Below are 20,532 nucleotides of genomic sequence, written 5' to 3'. Positions count from 1 at the left end.
ATAAAGCAGCTTGAGGAAGAGAGTAAAACCTGCAGGTCCCCTCTAGGTTGGGCAGAGATGCCTCATGGAGGTAGAGCAAGAGCACGGCGGTCCAGCTACTCCGAGCATGGGGCTGAGGAAGGTTAATTGGAGTGACAAATGATGCACACCATGGGAAGAGGTGGCATTTTCAGGCTGGTGTGGGCTTCCCATGTGACATCAGGCTGGTGGTTCACCAGGGCACAAGTGCTTTCCACTTTCTTCCCACCTGCTCAGTTTTCCTCCTGCTTGGCTGTGCTGCTGCTGTTGTTATAAAACAAAGTTCAACCTAAGCCTGCCCGCTGGACCTGGATTTCATCGTTCTGGTAAAGGCATTTCAAAGTCAGACGGCCTTAAAACAAAGAAAGAGAAATGTCCCTATTTGTGGATGCCAATGAAATTTTTATCAGGGCATCTTTCTGTGAATAGTGGGCCTGAGAAGCATGGATTATGTTAGGGGAGAAGGGCTTACTAAGCCCTGAAAATAAATCAGGAGGACAGAGGATGAAGATCACAAATGATAAATTAGCAAGTGACAGAGAACAACTGCGGGAAAGAATAAAACCAGGAGGAGTGTGTGGGAAATGCATAGGAGAGGTTGTTTACAACATGTGCATTGGACTTCCCAGCATTTGACATCTTCTCTCCAAATCATTCCATATGTTACTTTATGCATGGATTCCTGTTTTTATGGGGTTTGTTCTATGGTTTTTGCACTAACATGAATGACTCGCATCTGTTCCAATACTGAATTTATTCTCTAATGTCTTCTGCAAGGGATTGCTCAGCTCGTGCAATACTTGTCAGTGACAGGATCGGAAGAGCAGCGAGTCAGGCAGGTGAGCAGGGACAGCTGCGTGAGGCAGCTCTTGCCTGGAGTCCTACTCTGTTGGTTTTGTTTCCCCTTAGCAATGCCTGTAATTCCCACTTCGGCTGCCCTGTGTGGGCAGGTTTGCTGTGCCGGGGCTGTGTGTGGAGCCGCCAGGGCACACCCCCCAGGACAGGGATGACGGCCGGGGGCCATCCCCGCAGGACCCCGGCCCGGCACCGAGCTGCTGCCGGCACACCAACAGCTGATGATTAGGATTTTATTTTTTAAGTGCTCTTGACAGCTCCGGAGACTCACATCTTCTCTTCCAAATCTAGTAATTAAATTCCACCTACCTGAATTCCCCCTGCTGTTTCAATTGGATAAATTAATCTCCCCGTCATGTCTGAGCCTCCCCTGTGTGATGTTGAGCGCTGGCCTCCCCTTGTCCCGGGGCCGGACGAGCACCGGCACCGGCCCGGGACAACTCGGCAGCGGCGCGGCCCGGCCCCGCGCTGGGAAGTGGCCCGGACCCACGCACGGGCGTGGGAGCGGGGACAGAGATGGGCAGCCCCGGTTACACCCCCCCCGCCCCTTCACCCCCAACCGGTGTGCTCGGTGTCCCCGTCCCCGGGTGGCCGCCGCTCCCTCGCCGCGCCCGGGGTGCCGGCCCGGCTGCCAGCGCCCAGCACCTTCCCCTGGCGAGCGGCTCCGGCTCCGGCTCCAGTTCCCCCCCCACCTCCTCCCGGCGCCTCCTCCTCCTCCTCCTCTTCCTCCTCCTCCCCTCCCCTCCCCTGCAGAGCACGCACAGCCCGGGACTCGCATCGCCAGCTCCGAGGCGGGCGGGCGGGACTCTCCTCCCCGCCGAGCCCCGCTGCCCCGGCGGCGCTCCCCGCCCTCCCCTACCCCCCTCCCCGGCCCTTCATCCCCCCCCCCCGCCCCGGACTTTTCCCGCCCCTCCCGAGGATGAGGCGGCCGACGCGGCGGCTGGCGCTGTCTCTGCTGGGGGTGCTCTGGCTCGCCGCCCTCCTCCTCTTCTTCTTCGGGGCGAGGAGGAAGTTGGAGTCGGCGGGGGCCGAGGGGCGCACGGCGGAGGTAAGGAGGGGGGCCGAGGGGCAGCCGGCGGGCAGGGTGCGCCGCCGCCGCCCGGGGAAGAAGTTCCTGGCGGTTTTCGGGACCCCCATCACGCTCCCCTTAAAGTTTTGCACCGGCTCTGTTCCTGTAGCGGGGGGGTCGGGCCCTTTCCTTAATCCCCCCTCCGCCCCGGTGAATTGCCCCGATCGCGGTGCCCCTCCTCCGCACGGCTTCGGGCAGCGACGTTCCCAGCCGCCCCCCCCCACCCCACCCCGGTTCACGAGGGGCTGGAGCCGTCGGGGTCCCCGATCCGCGGGGGCCGCCGGGGGTGTCAGGGGCGCCGGCGGTACCGGGCTCTGCCCCGCCGCCAACTCCGAGCATCCCTCGCTTCGGGCCTTGGCTCCCCGGGGAGCGGGGGGACCGGCGCGCCCCAAGAAGGCGAAACGCGTGTTTCGTGTCACGCGTGGGGGACAGGCGACTCTTCCCCCCCCCCTCCCCCTCCCCCCGTGCAAGTGTTTCTGAACCGTCTCCGAAACAAGAAGGGCTCGATCCTGTCCGCTGGCCGACGCGAGAGGGAAACAGGCAGAGAGCGTTGGGGTGGCCCGTGGTTGGGGCACGTCGGCTGGCAGAGCCACGGGCACATCAGCCGGGCTCAGTCATGGGGCTTTTAATTACTGTCTTCGTTCGAAGGCAGGGCGCGGGCAGGAGCGTTGCCCGGGGAGTCTCAGCCTGCGTGGAAGAAGGGAGCGTTAGCAGCCCCGTGTTTCTGTCTCCTGTTTGCCTCCCCGGAGTGCACCGGCGTGACAGCACGAGATGCGAAGAGCATCTCACTCGACCCAGGGACTGAAGCAGTGGAGTTTCGCTGCCCAAACGCTGCGAAAAGCAGGGGAGCTGTGAGCAGCTTCGTTGGAACTAGGTCCCGCATCCTCTCTAACGGCTGAGAGCGGCCTGAGCTTAGCTGAGGGTTAACTTTCCAAAGGACCCGGATTAGATACCGCTCTTAGTTATACTGTTGTAAGTCTTGAATAAATTATTCGGGGGTTAGAGCCCAGATTCTGAAAACCTGCTGAGACTAAGGGGTATCACAGCACAGGAAGGGTGCGAGCCCTCAGCCCCTTTTTTGCACCAGTGACGCCCAGCTGAGCGTTTGGCCCGTGACATACGGCAACTATACGTGTTGGCTGGGTCTTTGGAGAAGTCTCATGTATGTGTCACCTCTGCAACTGAATTAACAACCTGATTGGGGAAAAAAAAAAAAAAAAAAAGTCAGAACTCATAAAGCTTTGATTTTTTTCATCCTGAGGAATTATTGGTTTTCCATGTTTTTTAAATAAAAATGATTGAGGAGGTTTTTTCAGGCTTTCAGAAATCTTTCAGTCCTAACAGAGGGGAATAAATCTATGCAATTTCAGGCTCCAAAATAAATAATTATATATATACATTTATTTATTTATTTAAGCAGGGGAAGGCAGTGAGATGCTGAAAGCAGAGTTACAAGACAAGTGCTTTCTTAACCACGACTGTGCTTTGGTGTCAATAGGTTCCTATTGGAACTGCGTTCTTAAAAATTGCAAAGTAAGACCTCCCCTGTTTGACGTGAGCTCCTGTATTCTCCTTGAAATGAACCTTGCTTCTCACTTAGCACCAGCTGCAGCTGAATTGCTGCCATTTTGCAGGAAATTTTGACTCTTCGCTCCTGTTCAAGGCTCCCCCCACCCCGAGGTGCGGGTTACTGATGCTGTTAGGGGCCGGGCTGGGCTCCCACAGCTGACAAAGAGAACTTCTCCTGTCACACAGGATCAGGCCCCGAGTTTCAAAGCTGCAACTGCCAAGTTGCCATAACTCCAGCAATTTGACTGCTAAAATTGCCTCTCCTTCATTTCCTCTGAATTTTCCATCAAAACAGTTGCATCCCCTTGAGATCCATAGAGTGCAGATTCTATTTTTATTTTTTTTTTTAATGCATGACATTTTTTGGCCTTGGAAACTGTTTTTGAGCAGTTAACCCCTCTGAACAGCTGCAGAGCTGACTTGGGTACCAGAGGCAGGGATGCTGCAGTCCAGGGAGGAACCTGGTGGTGTGTCCTGGTCCCGTGGCCAGGGGGGACTGGCTGCCAGTGATGAAAACTTGAACAGTTAGAGTTGTCCTCCTAAATTCCTGGAGAAACAAGGGAGGTAATACGTTGCTAACGGCAGTGCAAATTTTGTAACATGGCTAGGGTGGAGAAATGGAGCAAATCCACATCAACCTTCCTGGCAGCGTTTTCCAATGTGTTGGGTTTTTTTTTATCCCCCCATCCCTTCTGCCTTCTCTCTCAGTCGAGCTTTATTTCTGTGGCCATATGCACACTATATATCATGCCTCATGTGGATTTAACCTTTAGACCCTTCTAGTTAGGCTCCAGCTGGTAATGGCTCCTCCTGTCCGTGCCTGTCTCCCAGCAGAGCTTGTGGCACACATCCTATGCTGGAGGGCCGTGGTGCCCGAGCTTGCTGGCTGGCTGCGGCACGTTGGTGGCTTGCCAAGGGCCAGCGGCAGAGCTGCTGCTCGTGGAGCTGCCGCCCTCGGCTGCGTGGAGGCCTTGCCCGTCCTTCGCTGTTATTTTGGTCTGTACCACCCCCTCACCCTTTACCCCAAATCCTGTGCCAGATCCAGCACTCAGCTTCCCAAAGGAAGGCTCGTGATGTTTTTCCTGTAGCCAGAGAACCCTATGTTGGGGTCGGCACAGTCTCCAAGGAGCAGGTACTTGGCGTGAGGGGTCCACCACGGGCTTTGGGTCCTGTCTACCCCTGAAACACACTGCTGGCTTGGCTTCTTGCGGGTGTTCAGGGCAGGTCCAAAGGTGGTAGCTGAGCTTTCCTGAACTGCTGGTGCCCAAAGAGGTGGGCGCAGCTGTCTGCTGTAATTAAGTTGGCTTCATCTCCCCCCTCCCTTTTTTTTTTTCCTCTGTTTTCCCATCTAATCTCATCTCCGTGGATCTCTCACCAGTGCCCAGTGGCAGACAGGCTCAGAGGGCCCCCCTTCTTGCCAGCACTTGCTCCCCTCAACCCCGGTCACCTCCTTTCCCTTCTCCTCCTCCTCTCTGCTGCTTGCAGCCGCTGGCAATACGTGCTGGGGCAGCTGGAGCAGGCTGGGGCTGGATTTTAGGGTGTGGGACTCCTTCCTGGCTGTGGGGTGTAGTAACCTTGCAGGGCTGGTAGGGTATGGAAGAAAATAACTCACTCCATTTAGGACCATGAAGCTGTTCCTGGGACAACTTCCCTGGTCCCTCTGGTGCTGTTATTACTGCTGCCGCCTGGCGTTTGTTTTTTTTTTTTTCTTTTCCAAAGGGCAGATCGAGCCCAATTAATGCAGTCAGCAAAACTTGCCCTTGCCCTTTCCCTGCCCTTTATAAAGTCCTGTAAATTGGCTGAGAAGAGGAGCTGTAGCAGCATGCCTGCCTCTGCCAGCGTGCATTGCCCACATGGCCCAGCCGGGTGCCTGGTTAGCAGCCATGGGCTCAGCCTGCAGGAGAGCCAAGTCTGATGGATGAGGGTGTAAGGACACGGAACTGTTTGGGGTTATGGCTCAGCTGGGACTCGTCGATGCCTCCCGCCTCCCTGCCTTTTGGTGGAGGGTTTTGAAATACTTTGCAACCATTAATTAGTTCCAGCCTGTCTCCCTGTCCCGGCAGTTTTCCGGCTGGATAAACTGGGACCCAGAGAGGTTAATTGAACTTTGTATCCTTCTGGCTCTTGTTGACTCCAGAGGAATTGGAGTCACTCAACCCTCTTGGAAAATCAGGCTGCTGGTGCCTTACCTGAAGTCGCACATGGAGGCGACGCTGAGGCTTGGGATGTGCTCTGGTAATCCGGGCTCATGGCCCCATGCTGCCACCAGGCATCGCCCCTGCCTCTCTCTGATCCAGCCCTTTGCTTTGGGAAGGGGGAACATATAAATTAATAACTTAATTACATTAAGTAATAATGAGGGGAACTGATACGCAGGATTAATTACAGGCAAATTCCCAAATTGATTCATGAGGAGTACGTGTAGCTGGCTCTGTAGCGATATTTCGCTAGCATGCCAGCGTGCCGGCTCCCCCGGCTTGTACCAGTGCCCTGTGCCAGTCTGCAGCCATGTGGTCCTGGGGGATGCTGAGGAGAGAGCGGGAGAGGACTAGGCGACGACCCCTTGGTCATCTCATCTCCTCCACCTAGTGAATCCATACGACACCGAAGTGGGAAGCTGGCTGTATAGCAGCCCTGCTGCAGTGAGAGGCTGGCAGAGGGGTCTGGGCTCCGGTGCTCGGGACCAGCAATATGTGCAGAAGGGGCAGGAAGATGGTTTTTGTTGGGTTTGGGGTTTTTATTTCTCTTAATTCCCTCCTGCGTGCTGGCTTGCTCTCTCTGATGAACAGCTGGAGCACTGCTGACAGCTTCTGGAGGAAGAGCAGGACCGTTGTGGGCTGGATTGTGGGAGAAAAGCTACAGAGGAAAAGTTCCTTTTATTAAGTGCCCTGATATACTTGACTTGTACTGGTGTTTGCAATGCAACAGCTCCTTTCTGAGTGTGTTCAAATGCAGCTGGGGGATGGCTCCTGGGAGCTGACGAGAGGCTCAGCACCCTCGCTGCCTGCTTGAAGTGCCTCGGGGTGCTCAGCACCCTGCAGGATAGGACCTCGGTGCGAAGGGACGCTTGCCAGCTTTGCGCTTGTGTGCCTCGCACCAGCCTGCGCTTCCTTCTGCATCATCGCCATCTAGAAAGCCTCAGCACCTGGAGCTCAGCTGACAGTCTCCAGATATTAAATTCCTGTCAGTTTTATAGCAGCAGAGCCACTTAACAGATTAAAATAACTGTGTATCCTGCAAAAATTCAGATCTTAACAATTAAGGGATTGAAGTGGCAAAGCTGTCGGGAACAAAAAGGCAGAGTGTTTAATACCAGGGAAGCTCGTGTTGACTGGGGGCATGGGTAGGTCCAGGATGGGAGAGAAGGAGAAACTTCTGTCATGCTTTGCTGGTGAAATCCCACCCTGAAATCTCTAGGAGCAAACCTAGGCTTTCTAGGATGTCCAAAGCTTTGCCAGTGCAGGAGGTGGGGTGGAATCCAGTTGCTCTCTCCTGCTGGTGTATTTAGTGATGGATGTGGAAATGCAAAACAGAAAACCATGGCCAAGCCATCCTCATCCAAGACCAGGCGGGACAAGTCTGGTGCATCAACAGGAGCTGTTTCTCAAGCACTTGCCTTCCTTCTGGTGGGCTTGGGAAGGAGGTTTTCCCAGCACAGCTGCCTGCTTGTACAAATGCCTGTGTCCTTGAGGAGCAGAAGCGAGGTGAGAAGTCCTGCCAAAGTCAGCACCTGGTCACCTCTGCTACTAAACCAGCTGCAGACGAACGGTGAGCAGTCTGCCTTGTATGTCTTGTTTACTTAATCTATCCACTGCGCATCAAGGCACTCTCTGAGATACCTGTGAAACGATAAGCAGTCAATGAAAACCCTGTTAATTTTTCACTGGTAATTGCAGTGAATGAATTTTACCCCAATTACATTCTGATAGAGCTCTGTGTTGCAGCTGTGACTGATGGGAGCATAAATATTGATTGAACAAGACCTGTTTGCTTTGCAAAACAGTGAGCATCGGGATGTCCAGGCACCTTTCCTAGCTTGGTGCTTTTAAAAAAAAAATATGAAGGAAGGAGGAAGAGGCTGCAAGGATTTCGCTTCTTTGCTGGTGAGATGCTAAATAAATTTCTATGCTGCTGGTATGTGTCTTGTTGATGAGAGGTGTTGAGCACCAGAAGAAAAATACTTTTTATTCTGCTCTGGAAGGATAGAAAGCTGGAAAAGTGCTGCTGCTGTGCTCCAAAGGGGTGCTGGAGGTGGTGATGCTGCCGGGGTAAGCTGGGCTCAGGAGTGTCATCGTCTCTCTTTCAGTCTGCTTCTTCTGGCCAGGTCCCTGCGGAGCACCCTGCACGCTGCCAGCAGGATCACACCAGGCTGCAGCGTCCCTCGCCCGCTGGTGTGGTGTGGCAGTGTCCCCTCGGTAGGTGACAGGGAAGGACCCTCGCCCTGGCCCCTGCAGCTGGGTTTTTAGGAGGGCTCAGCTCTGGCTCATGGCCCTGAGCCGTTGGTGACCCTTAGGGGTGGGTTTGACAAAAGAAAGTCCTGCTTTTGAGCAGGGACATCTCAGAAATCAGCTCTGTGTCTGGATGCCACGGCATCATAGACACAGCACGTATGTTGTGAAGTGTCTCCATGCTTGAGAAAGATGCTGACTATTGGGGAAGATGTTTTTTCCTATTTATCCTTTTGCCGCCTCAGATATGTACAGAGATGGATTATTTACTCAAAACCCCTGGCTGTTTTCTCCTCCTTGCTCTTTCTTTCCATGATAAAAGAACATCATCCTGATTTATTTTGACGTGCTGATGGCCCAGGGACTGTCTTGGCTGGGTTTGCTTCCTCTTGCTCTGCCGAGACATCTCTTGATGCTGGCTCTGCAGTGTGATCCATGCCTCCCCGTGGGCAGGGGGACTTGGCACACGTGATGGCTACAGGGTAAGGGCTACAAACAGCTGTGCCTGGGGAAGGCAGGTCTGTGGTCCCTGTGGTACCGGGACTTCAGGTTTTCTTTCCTTCCCGAAGCTGAGAGGTTGGTTTTAGGCATGGAGACCAGGGCAGAGTGCACAGGGCACACTGTGCTGAACCGCTGTGGTTTAGCCCATGCGAGCTGGGTAAGCACTGGAAGGGCAGCACTGGGAGCAGCAGCCTTGCAAATAGCACCATTTTATAAGCCCGTATAAGTGCAGGTGCAGTGTTATTGTCCCAGGCTGGCTAATCCCCAGGTAGCTGAATATGGGGTTTCAGCAGAGGTGTTGTGAGATGAGTGTTTTTCTTGGATCTGTGGACGTGCGTGTCCAGTGTGCACAGCCCACGGGATGCCAGACTGGTACTTCTGGGTGCTCTGGTCTCTTTGCCAGTGGAAAAAGCAAGCTGGGGAAAAGCTGTGGAAATGCAAAACCAACTTACTGCAGCTGGGAGAAACACAGTTATAACCATTTCCCTTCCGTGAGGGCAGCCCAGCATTTGGTGCAATAAAACCAATTATGGGGAATGTATCTGCAGAGAAAGCAAAAGTAGGATCTGTTTAAGAAAGATGTTTGTGTGAAGGGGTAATTACGTGTAGCCTAACGACAAAGGGTGCAGCGGATTGACTATTAATTGGAGTAGCACGAGCAGGAGATTGCTGGCGTTAGCTGTGTGTTTCTTGCTGGCTTCCTCCTGTTTAAAGAAGGAAGGGGTGAGGAGGAGCAGATGATGGGGGGGGGGGGCTTTGCTCTTAATCCACTTTCCCATGCAATGAAAAAGCCATTTTCCCCCCCTTTCTCTCACAGTGAAATGTTCAGATTTTGCCAGCAACACTTAGCACAGTTGCTTACTAAGCTGCAATTAAATTGATTTCCCACCCTCTTTCCCCTTTTTGGTTCCAAAGTCTCAGCAGGAGTCAGCATTATGGGAAGTGTGAGCCAAGGAGGAGATCTTGGGGCCCCATCTTCTGCTTGTCTAAATTAGTATTGCTCCACTCTTCCTATGTATTTCCATAGGATCCTGGGAAGGTGGGCTGCCTAGATAAAGATTTTCCCATATAGCTGCTGCTGTGGTGGGGAGGGCAGCCCTCAGTTGAGCTGGATCAGTCTATAGGGTAGTCTATAGGGAAACCGCCTGCCGTGAGATGGGTGTTTGGTGTCCTGGGGGGGCTGGGGCTCTGGGTGCCTGTGGCACGGCAGTGCTGGGAGGAGGAGGAGGATTTCTCATCGTTAATGCCTGCCTTCGGAAAATGATCAGTGGTGACAGGTTCAGCAGGAGTTCACCGCTTTGTTTATGGAGGTGGCATTAGTAGTACTAATAGTTTGCCTTCAATCCTGCTGTTTGGAAGCTCCTTATGAGCCTTAATTAACTCTTAGTGCAGCCCTGAGGGAGCAAGAGAGGTGTGGTGGTCCTCAGAATGTCACAGAGAAGCATTTCAGGAAGGGACAATGTGCTGGTTTCACTTCTCCATGGGGGGGGACATGCTGGGTTGGGGACTGTCACCAGTCAGAAGGGATGCAGAGTCATTGCTGGTGGCACCTGTGGCGCTTGGGGGGCCTTGTGTCTCCCACCAAACCCTGCCTTGCCGCACATAGGGAGGAAGTAGTGATGATTTACCGCAAAGCAGCTTGAGCTCCGTCTTTGTGATATTATTTGGAGGAGAAGGTGAGCTAATGATTGCATCTTGTCTCGGAAAGGAACGCGGTAAGTGCAGTGCCAGAAGAGAATTGATTCAGAAGCAAAACAGGTTCATTTTCAGATCAGGCTGAAAGACAAGGGGAAGATAGATTATTATTCTTCTTTTTTTTTAAATTTTATTTTTTTCTCCTCAGTCTCAAGTGTGAGTGAGGGTTTTGGCCTTTCCCTCCTTGGTTTTCTAGTGGAAATGCCAGCAGTAAACCTGACTGGAAAGTGATACGAGGAGACCAGGGTTCGTGTGGTGCAAAAACAAACAAGCTCTGAAATCACCTTCTATTCTCTAAACGGGATTTGCAGAGCCAAAGAAATTGAGATGGATTTTTTTTTTTTTTTGAAGCCACTGACGGAATAAGTCCAAAGGATGTAATTTGGCCCAAGCAAGGAGAGCAAGGCTGTTTTGTCCTGACTTTCTAAATAGCTTTGCCTGCATTTAGACACACACCATTTCCTCCTCAAGGACCACTGTCGGCATCCGCCAGTTACAAACACACCTCATAACACATTATGGAGGCACACGGCTTGCAAATAAGACATGAATATGTTCAGTAGCGTGGGCCTCGGTTGCAGCCACCCCCGGGCTGGGGGGAGTTCATGCGCATCTTTTCTTTTTTGTGGATTGAATTTTTAGTTGCTTGTCATTACGTGAGACGGAGAAAAGATGGAAGGGAGGAGTTACAGGTGTGAGCAGGCTCATTTTCAATGGCTTGGGTCAGTTCTTTTTATTAAACATTGATTTACTTTTTTTTAAAGATTTTTTTTTCTCTGAGTCAGGGTAATCTGCTCTACCCAATGGGTTGGTTCAGGATCCTTCAGGATGGAATAATATCCTCCAATATTCTTTGGGATCTCCCTAGGGGGATGTTTGGGATGCAGCCCCTTTGTGCTTTGACCTCTCCCAGCTGAAATATGAAACTCAGGGTCTGTTTGGGAAAGGTGGGTGGTTTTTCCAGCAGTGTGGGCAATAGGAAGATGCATGGGGGCTGCTGGAGCAAGTGTTTGGGAGCCGAGCTGGGAGGGAAGCCGTTGTGTCACACAGTCCTGCCTTTTGGCAAGAGCGGAGCTGGACAGGGAGGGAGCAGGAGAGAGCTGTGGTGTTTATAATGCCCGTTGCATTTTCTCAGCATGATAATACGGTGTAATTTGGAGAGAGAGAGACTCAAACATGCATTAACCAGCCATCTGCTCCTGCAACTGAGATCAAAATGGATGAATATCTGTATAACGCTTGGAGTTAAACCATTTACAGTGTGTAGACTGCATACGGTGTGCTCCTTGTGGTACTGTGAAAGGCTTCGTGAGAAGCCCTCCCATCCTGCAGGAAGATCTCTCATTTAGGTCTCTTAAGAAAAGAAAGAACCCACCACCGTGCAGCCCTTGGGGATGGGTGTTCTGCCCAGTAGTGCCCCAGCAGTCCTGTCTGCTGGAGGAGGTGCGGGAGGAGCCAATTTTGTGGTGGAGGAGGTGACAAGTGTTGCCTGGGGCCAGGCAGCACCAACTCTCTCAGCCTCACTGCCATGGCATGGAGCAGGGGAGGGATGGACGGACGGATGGACGGATGGATGGACAGCTTGCTACAGCAGAGAGATGGCACCTGTCTTGGCAAGCTGTTAGCAGTGATTCTACTGTGGGGTTGAAATTTGGGAAGCAAGAAGGAAAATCAATTTGCCTTTTTTTCTTAAGTTTTGACATTTTTTACCATATAATTAACTACCCACAAAAATACTGTTCTGGGTGTTTGAGGACCAGGACTGAGATTTTAAAGTGGAACATGCTGCCATATCCATCACCACTTTAATTTATGGGTGTAGTTTGAATCCTCCCCAATGCGATGATGTACAAGAGTACCCACCCAGCATGCTGAATGGCCTTGCTCCCTTTTCAAGCAACTATTTTGTTTCATTCCTTACTGCTCCCTGCTGAACCCAAGCCCATAGATGGAGGACAACATTATGGACTTCCACGCAGGCTTTTCTGTCATGCTCAATGCTCTGGCAGCCAAGAGCTTCACAGGCAGTAATAATTGTATTTGCACAGATCCTGGATAAATAAGGATGTACGTTCCTCTTGCAGAGGTGATATGTGAAGGATGTGGTCAGCACTAGAAACGGTGAGAAGATCAAGCCTACAAACCGCCTGAAATCTGCTGAGACTTCAGCTGCTGCGGTCAGGTATTTGTGCAAAATTAGGCTTTGCAAAAGCTTCTCACTTTGCCTGGTTTAGTGTCATTCTTGGGGGGCGGGGGAGTGAAATATCAGCCCATTAGAGAGGCTGTCATCTGCCCAATTTGAAGTCCCAGCCCTAGAGCTTGGAAAAGGAAGGACGTCTCAAAACAGAGGTCACCAGGACATCTTCAAGTGAAATACCTGAAATTGAAGTTAGACTTGCAAGTGACAAAAAAGAGAATCGGATGATGAGAAAAGTGTTGTTGACTGGTGTTATGGCCTGCATTACTGCGCACAGATGTGGATGTGTCTCCTCAACAGGGAGCTCCCGGATGTGCCCATGCACTCAAGAAACATGGTATTTCCCAAATCAGACATAAAATATAAACACAGTCTACCTTGCAAGGTGAGAGCAAGCTCCAGCAGGCATCCGAATGCTGGGGAAAGTCGTCCAGATGTTTTTCTTCACCTGAGGCACCATGGGGCTTGGGGAGGTGAGGACACCTTGCCTTCAGTGAAAGAAGGTCAGCTGCAATTTGGCCTTTGCAAGCAGAAGCTCCGCTAGTGTGTGTGAGGCAGGAGGAAAATGCGTCGGTGCTCGAGGGCACCAGCTGCTGGGAGGTGAAGTGCAGTCAGCCTTCCCCAACAGGCATGAGCGGTGTTCTGCAAAACAGGATTTTTTTGCGCTCAGCGCGTTATGCGTCCTTTGGAGGTCAGGTCTCACTGCCGGCATCGTGGCCAAATCCTGACACTGGATGCATCCCAGAAGTGAAGAACATCCCTGCTATTTGACCAAACTCTTGTACATCTGCTATTTAAACAGAGCATTGTACTTAGACTGCAGTTGTAGAACTGGAGCAGAAGCTGGTATAAAGGCACTTGCCGTAGGTGGAGCAGCACGTGCAGGTCCAGCACAGGGGTTTGCCCATGCAATAGCTGGAAATGAGCTCATTAAATAAAGTGTAATTTGCACCTTTGAATCTCAGTGATGCCTGTGTGCAGACACCTGTATTTGCGATAAAAGCCTATTCCGCTTCAATTAATTTTGTATCAATATAAGCTGAATAATTAAAGGTGTGAATGAAAGGCCAGGTAGTTGTTTCCCTTCCCTCTGGGGCACTGGCTGTGCTGAGATAACCAGGGAGGTGGGAGCACCCAGGAATGTGGGTGTTAGTCCAGCCAAAACCTGCCTGCACCATCTCACAGCCAAACAATTCTGTGTTTCTATATGTAAATATCAACTGGAATCAACTAATTTTTGATGCATATCTCCTGGTATTAACACTCGTTTGGGCATTAGCACCAGCTGTGCATATGGCCTTGGGCAAGCCAGCATCTTGCTTTCTGAATGCAAGCTTGGGGCTCAAGATGTTCTCCCCATCTTCAGACAGAACTAGCAGCCATTACTGTATCAGAAAGATAAAGCAGATGAACTCCTACTTTTCTCCCTAATTTGCAGAAATTGTGTTTCAAGTCCATAGGGCAGGAGTGGCTGTATTTTGCAGGCATGTCATTACAGTATATTGCAATAGATAACTGTCTGTTTCTGCATTGAAATCACAGGAAATTTATTCTGAATGATATTAAGCCAATGAAGAAGTAAATGCTTTTAGAGTGTAAAAGCTGGGGATCTTTTTCCATTGAGAATGGACTAACACTTGACCTGAAAAGTGTGATACGTCTCTGTTTCCAAGGTGCAGCTAAATTCATGCCATGCTCAGGATTTCTTTTCCTCTCTCAATAATCCTTTCCTAGTGCCTCAAACACAGGTACAGGAGATTAATTTGCTGAAGGTCTTAATGTTTGCTCCATCTTACAGGGACCCAAATTCCAGAGAGGGCTAGCTTTGACTGAAAGGGGCTTTAAAGCCACCCATTTCATCCCAACACATGCTTAAGGGCTTTTGCCGCATGAGATTCTGTTTTGAGAGAACGTACTGGGAAGCCAACGCTCGCTTTTCTGTAAGTGGGGCTGATTTCAGATGCCGAAAGGAGCATGACAAAGTTTGATAACCCAGCAGCGTGGTTTAGTGCCTTCCCTCGTGCTGCCTGGCTGTGCTCTTGCAAGGAGCCACAGTGTGATTACAAGGGCTGTTAAATGCCCTTAATATTCATGCTGTTAGAGAGAACGTTCCTCCTGCAGGCGCTGCTGTCTGCTGCTGTTGCAGTAGCATTGCACCGATGATTAAATCACCAGTACCACTCTGAATAGTGTGTGAAGCCCCTCCAGCCAGGAGATTCAAAGGCAGAGTTAAATCCCTCCCGTTTGCCCACCTCCTTTTTTCTCCGTCTCTTAAGTAACGACATTTTATTTAAGCAAACAGAACACAGAAGGAATGATTCAGAGCCATGAAATGAGACGGGAAACGAGCCCCATGTGGAGAGGCTAAGAGAACAGGGCATGGGCGCTGTGAGGGAAGGAGCCCTGGGGTCAGGGCTCTGGGGACATGCATGATGCAGCACTGCTGTACACGCTGCTTCTCCTCATACTCTTTTCAAATGTGGATGGGAAAAGCAGTGTGCTGGGTAAGATACATATATTTATGTATATATATATATATACTGATATATACTTGATAGTGCAGCAAGTGGGATAGTGGCGGGGAGTGTTGTGGCAGTGGTGTGGGAAGGCTTTTGGAGCTGAAGCGAGCAGCTGCTTATTGTGCAAGGGCCCCAGTCCACCCTAACCTCTCTGGATGCTGGGGGGAAGCTGCACCCTGTTGGTTTTTCCTCTTCGGGTTGGTCGGTGTTGGGATTGGGGAGTGTCCATTACCTGCCATGCTGGTGTCATCGTCTCAGCTCCTGGGTTTCCTTAGCTGGTGCTGGGACACAGCTGTTTCCCCACCAAAGCCTCATTCCTTGCACGCAGCCCCAGGTGCTGCAGAGGGGACTTCAGCCTGCCAGGTATTTTAGGGAAAAGAGCCAAAAGCAGTTTCTTGGTATCCTCATTCACTCGCTTGGCCAGTCCCCATCCCACCCGGTTCCCCAAGGCTGTGTCCTCTCTCCCCTGCCTGCTTCCCCGCTCAACCGTAGGTATTGTAAGTGGATGGCTGGTCTTGGAGGTGTCCCAGGGCTTCCCATTCGGCTCCAAAATGTGTGGTGTCCATCTGGCCATAAAGACTTGGATTTAGCTCATGGGGCCAAGGGCTTTGAAAGGCCTGTTGGTGTCTGGGAGAGGGGTGCTGAGCCGAACATCCTTGTCTGTGGGGAAACACTGAGGGCTTTTCCGAGGCTGGTTCCTGGAGGCACCGCAGTGGCCTCAGCAGCCCCTCTTCTCTGACCGGTATTGCCAGGGAGAAGGCTGGCACCTCCACACATGACTCGTTTCCGTGGGTTGCTTTCACGGGGTCTCGGTGATAACAGTCCTGACTGGGTGGCCATTAACAAACCTGTCAGTTAATCGCTCCCCCGTCGGTTTCAGTTAGAGAGAGCAGCACGGCGGGGAGGCCTGGCTGGGTGCTGGCAAGAGGCTTTACTCAGAGTTCAGCGAGCCTCCATTGATTTTTGAGCTTGTCATGCTGTTCATTAGGAGAGAGAGAGTGAACTAGGTGCTTAGCAGAAATGCTCCAAGTCGATCCTGGTGGAGCAGGTTTCTCCACTGCCTGGTTAGGGAGGGAAAAAAAAAATCATCTTGGCCAAATCTCTTCTGCTCCTAAAGTACTCAGCCTCAAACCTCCTGTCTTCCAGGGGTGCCTGGCAGGGCATCTGTCCTGGCATTGCCCCATCCTCGCAGGTTTGCCGCAATGAGAGAGGGTGAAGAAAATTGCACTGTTGGTGCTCTTGGTTTGTGGGGTGATTCTCTGCCCTGTCCCTTCCTGTTGTCCTGCCAGGCTCCCATGACCAGGACCCTGTTGCATGTTGGGCTTGATGCGTCCCTTTTTCACACAGCTCATGCTGGAACTGCGCTGATTGAGGCAGTAAATCAGCTTGCTGGTGCTGTGGAGATAAATGATGGCTATAATGTGAACTGAGGGGGAGCAGATAAAAAAAAAAAAGAAAAAAAAAGGAAAAATTGGGAAGAAAATAGCATGCACAACAATGGATGGGCTATGAAATGAAATATCTACCTTGACCAAGGCCCCTCGGCATTGCGCTGTGGTCCAAGTGATGACTCAAGGTGCTGCAGTGGGACCTGCTGGGGAAGGAAAAGGGGGTTCCCATGTGTGTAGAGCTGTGCTGGCACCCCACTTGCTGAAAGCAGTTAATGAATGGTGAAGGTAAGGGTGAAAGCTGGTATCTGCAGCATAGGCTGAGGCACAGGACTGAATAGAGGACACCAAATGGAGCTAAATCACAGGCCAATTTATAGTCTCGCTGTCTACAGCTGCGGGGAAGGTTTGAGCAGAGATACTATTGTTTGAATGTCTCTGCAGCTCTTAAGGTTGTAACCTCTCCATTTTCTGCCTGCCTTGGCTGGGTTTCTTTTTTAAAAAATTTTAAAGCGCTTTCCTGCTGGCAAGAGGCTGGCAGCCTCCAAGGCTTTAATGTTCTACTGATTTCTGCAGGCAGCAGCAGTTTCTGGGTCCCTGGGCTGCCCAGACCGTGTCCCTCAACCCTGGCTCACGCTTTGGGGATGGAGAAAGGTGTTTGGAGCAGAGTTGGTGGCATCTCCACTGGTGGGTAATTATCCGCTCGGAGCTGAATGGTGCCCGGCAGCTCCCCGTGGGCTGCAAACCAGATGTTGGGTGGCAGTGATTTAAAGCCTCTGTCATCTGGAGACAAATTGGTGATAATGATTTGCTTTTTATAGACGGGGACTTTGAGGCACGGGAAGATTTAATGGGGGAATGCTTTGTAAAATTAGCTACTTAGCTAAATTTAGCAAAATCTTAGCCAAATTAGCTAAAACTCAGTTAAATTTAGCTAAAATCATTGGAGAATTGTCATTCTTGATGGGGAAAAAGGAGAAATCCAAGCGGAAAGTGAAGAGTTAGTCATGCTGACGAAGTTGTTACACTGGTCGATAGTTCAGGAACATGCCCCTGCCTTGAGTGTGCTGCTGAGTTTTGGGCATCTCACTGGGAGGGGTCCTGGGTTGGAAGAAATTAAGGTGAATGATGGAAAGTTATCTGCAGGGAGAGATTGGGATTTCGCCGGTGGACCTTGCTGCTGCCAGGCTTCTGTGAGGTTGAGCACTTGATGGCTGGCAGCAGAAGGATCTGACACCTGCATGGCCATCCTCAGCCACAGCTTTTATAAGAGGAAGAAAAAGAGAGGGCAGAAAAAAAAAAGTCTTGTGACTCAGGACAGTCTTGCTGGCAGAAAGTTGCGGAAAAGCATTATTTGTAAGGGAGTTGCGTGTAGCTAACCAGTGTGGGGAGGTTTGCATCCTCCTGGCTGGTGTTGGAGACAAGGTGTCTGGTCAGACAGTTTGGGAATGATTTGTTTTCTGAGGTTGAGTATGGAGAAAAAACAATGCTGTTGTAGTCCTGTGTCCTTGAAAGTGAAATGTGAGGAAGGAGAGATGAAGAAAAGCCTCTGTGGCTGAAGAAGGAGGTGAAAGAGGGTAAGGTGAAATTCAATTCTGCGAGCCTGGCCGGTGGCCAGGAGGCTGTGGTGATCTTCTGCTGTGTGCCTTGGGATCTGTCACGACCGGGAGCACTTAGGAGCTATTTTTCCTACAGCAAAGCTACATCTTTCTGGAGATGTTAAGCTGCCAGAGACAAGACGGATCATTGCAGATGTACAAAGGGCTTGGCTGTACGTTTTTCCCTTTATCCCAATTTATGTTCAAGATAGTTGTAAGCCCCATGGAAAATTATTCCTGGTAGAGGATCTGGTGATGTGCTTGTGGTTTTCTGCCTTTTGGCTTTTCCCAGAGGCAGTCCCAGCAGACTAACCAAGGGGTGTCAGTGTTACTGGCCAGCAGCAGCGAAGCTGGTCTGTGGGGTCACCATCTCTGAGGAAAGCTGGGGAGCTGATGTCCCCTGTGGATCAGGAGGGACCAGGGATACCTAGTTTTGTGGACTGTGCGTGCCTGACCTGTCTCTTATCCGCCCATCTATTTTCAGCTCTTGGAGCTGGCAGTCATTGCATCTGAGTGGTACCGATGAAATCAGAGTCAGATGGACTGATGCCAGGGGAAGGTGTGTGGCAGCATCCCTGACTGCAGCAGGGGGGCTCGGGACCACAAAATGGGACTTAAGGCTATCTCCAGAGCCTGCGCTGCTGGGAGGTGAGAAGGGGACGCAGAGCTGGTTCGGTGAGCAATGCAGGGACTTGCCCAGCATCCCCACCTTGCTTCTGGGGCAGGAATTATTGCAGCGCTTTCAGGAAAGTGGTCTTGGAAGAAATATCCTTGTGGAGACAGAAATCTGAATAATCTCTCAGTTTGCAGACCGCTGTGATAAACTTTTGTTTTCAGAAGTGAGAAACACACAGTCTTTTTGCTTCCTCCAAAAAAACCTAAGCCCCAAACCTCCCACTCCCACCCCCTGATATTAACACAGTGGATAGGGCGAGGAAGAAATATTTCTTTTTTTTTTTCCTTTGATTTCATTAAATATTTTATCAAGAAACATTCACCTTGGAGTCTGCCCAAAAGCACTCAGTTTCAGTTAATGAATTTATTTTTCCCCTCTGGAAACCCTCCACTGACAGCAGTCCCCCCGCTAGCAGGGCACACCCCTGTACTGCAGCTTTACTGGGGTCACGGGGTCGAGCCTGGGCAGCGTTTTGACATTGGCAGTGTTCTTTGTTGGGTGTGGTTGCTGCTCTCAAAAGGATGGGGATGCTGGTGGACGATGGCATGTTGTTTCCCTGCGTTGGGTGTGGGGCTTGGTGTCTCATCCTAACCTTGACCTTGGTTTTCCCCCCTGTGGCTTTGGTGTGCCCATCGGGAACATGGCATGGTCGGGGCAGCTCTCATGGGTGAGCATCGCTCTTTTAGGTGTGTGGGTAATAACGAGCTGTGATGTGAAATAGCAGTTTCTTTTGAAGCAGTCTTCTCTACAAAAATACCCTTGAATTTAATGAAGACTTAGAAAAGTTGTTCCTGAAATTTTTACGCCAGCATATAGATATCCATAAAAGAGCCCTCCCATAAATGGAACAGAAAGGAAGCCATTCGTTTTGGAGTCTGTGCATTTATGGATTGATTTTTACAGAATCCGATTAGTTTCACTGCCAGTAAATGGCACAAGAACTCTTATTTCAAACCAGACAATGTTGAGGTATAGAGGTGGGCATTGGATATCATCCTACCTGTTGCTGTTCAGCTATAGTTCCTGCTTGTGTCTGAGCAGAATATAACTGCAGAGACCAGGAGTGCCAAGCCAATCTCCTTCCAGCTCTTTGGTTAATAAAATCATTAGGAGCCAGGATAACAGAAGAGACTGGCATTACACTGTTTCAACAGCCCATTAAATAGATCTGATGATTTTTGTGCGATGCTGTCTTAAAAGCAAAGAAATACTCTCCTGTAGCCATGACTTCATGCCTACTTTTGAGAAAGCAATGATTTATAAACCTCTTCCTAAATAAACAAGTTACATACAATGAAAAAATACCCCTATAAATTGCAGACTGCTATTCCTCTCCATAATGCAGATGATTTCTGGATTTTTTTTGCCTCCCCCACTGCAAGGTGGAGGACGGAGCATCCTCTCTCTGCCCAGAGGGCTGCTGCCAGCCTGGCTGTAGCCTGACCGCAGCTGGCACGGCGGCGTGATGCAGAGGCCGTTTACACTTCACCTTCGCGCCGTGTTTGAGCAGCTGACAGCCAGATGGTTTCATAAATAGCCACGTCTCCTTGGGCCGAGGATAGCTCACCTTCCAGTGACATTACCAGTCTTGCTCAGATTATTACGAATGAAAATATGCTATTAATGTAATTGCCATTTTTTCCCCCTCCCTATTTAAGCTCCCTGCTTTGTCCATCTCAGGTTTTGCAGCGTAGTGCTTTGACTTTTGTTGATAGGTGGTTTTACTTTTCAATTTCAATTTCAGCTACATTTGGTTTGCAGAATGCGGGGACTTTGCAATTAAAACCAAAATTGAGCCACACACATTGAAGTGAGGCAGGAAAAGCAGCAGGCTAACACTTTCAGTATTACTAGGTTTTCTAAGGGTCGCTCTACAGCCTGGGAAAAGTGGGCAAATTTGATGTTTCAGATTGAATATGGCTACCCGGGAGCTGAGGGGATGCTTTAGGGGGTGTCTGCAGCAGCCAGTATGCCTTGGGGTGCAAAGTGGCATCCTGAT

The 20,532-nt window shown here is 50.7% G+C and overlaps 1 protein-coding gene across 1 annotated transcript in view; it reads left to right on the top strand.

The window, feature by feature from the left end:
• Window positions 1-1,792: 1,792 nt before the first annotated feature.
• The window catches only part of GALNT14 (polypeptide N-acetylgalactosaminyltransferase 14), a 103,444-nt gene continuing 84,704 nt past the window's right edge, over window positions 1,793-20,532 (top strand). The window contains exon 1 of the mRNA XM_074820619.1: window positions 1,793-1,921. Within this exon, the coding sequence (XP_074676720.1) occupies window positions 1,793-1,921 (129 nt within the window). The remainder of the gene's footprint in view (window positions 1,922-20,532) is intronic.

This window comes from Strix aluco, chromosome 3 (assembly GCF_031877795.1).
Source record: "Strix aluco isolate bStrAlu1 chromosome 3, bStrAlu1.hap1, whole genome shotgun sequence".
In the NCBI taxonomy this organism is placed as follows: domain Eukaryota; kingdom Metazoa; phylum Chordata; class Aves; order Strigiformes; family Strigidae; genus Strix; species Strix aluco.
Note: the sequence above shows the minus strand (reverse complement) of the source record. Positions and strands in the feature narration are given on the sequence as shown.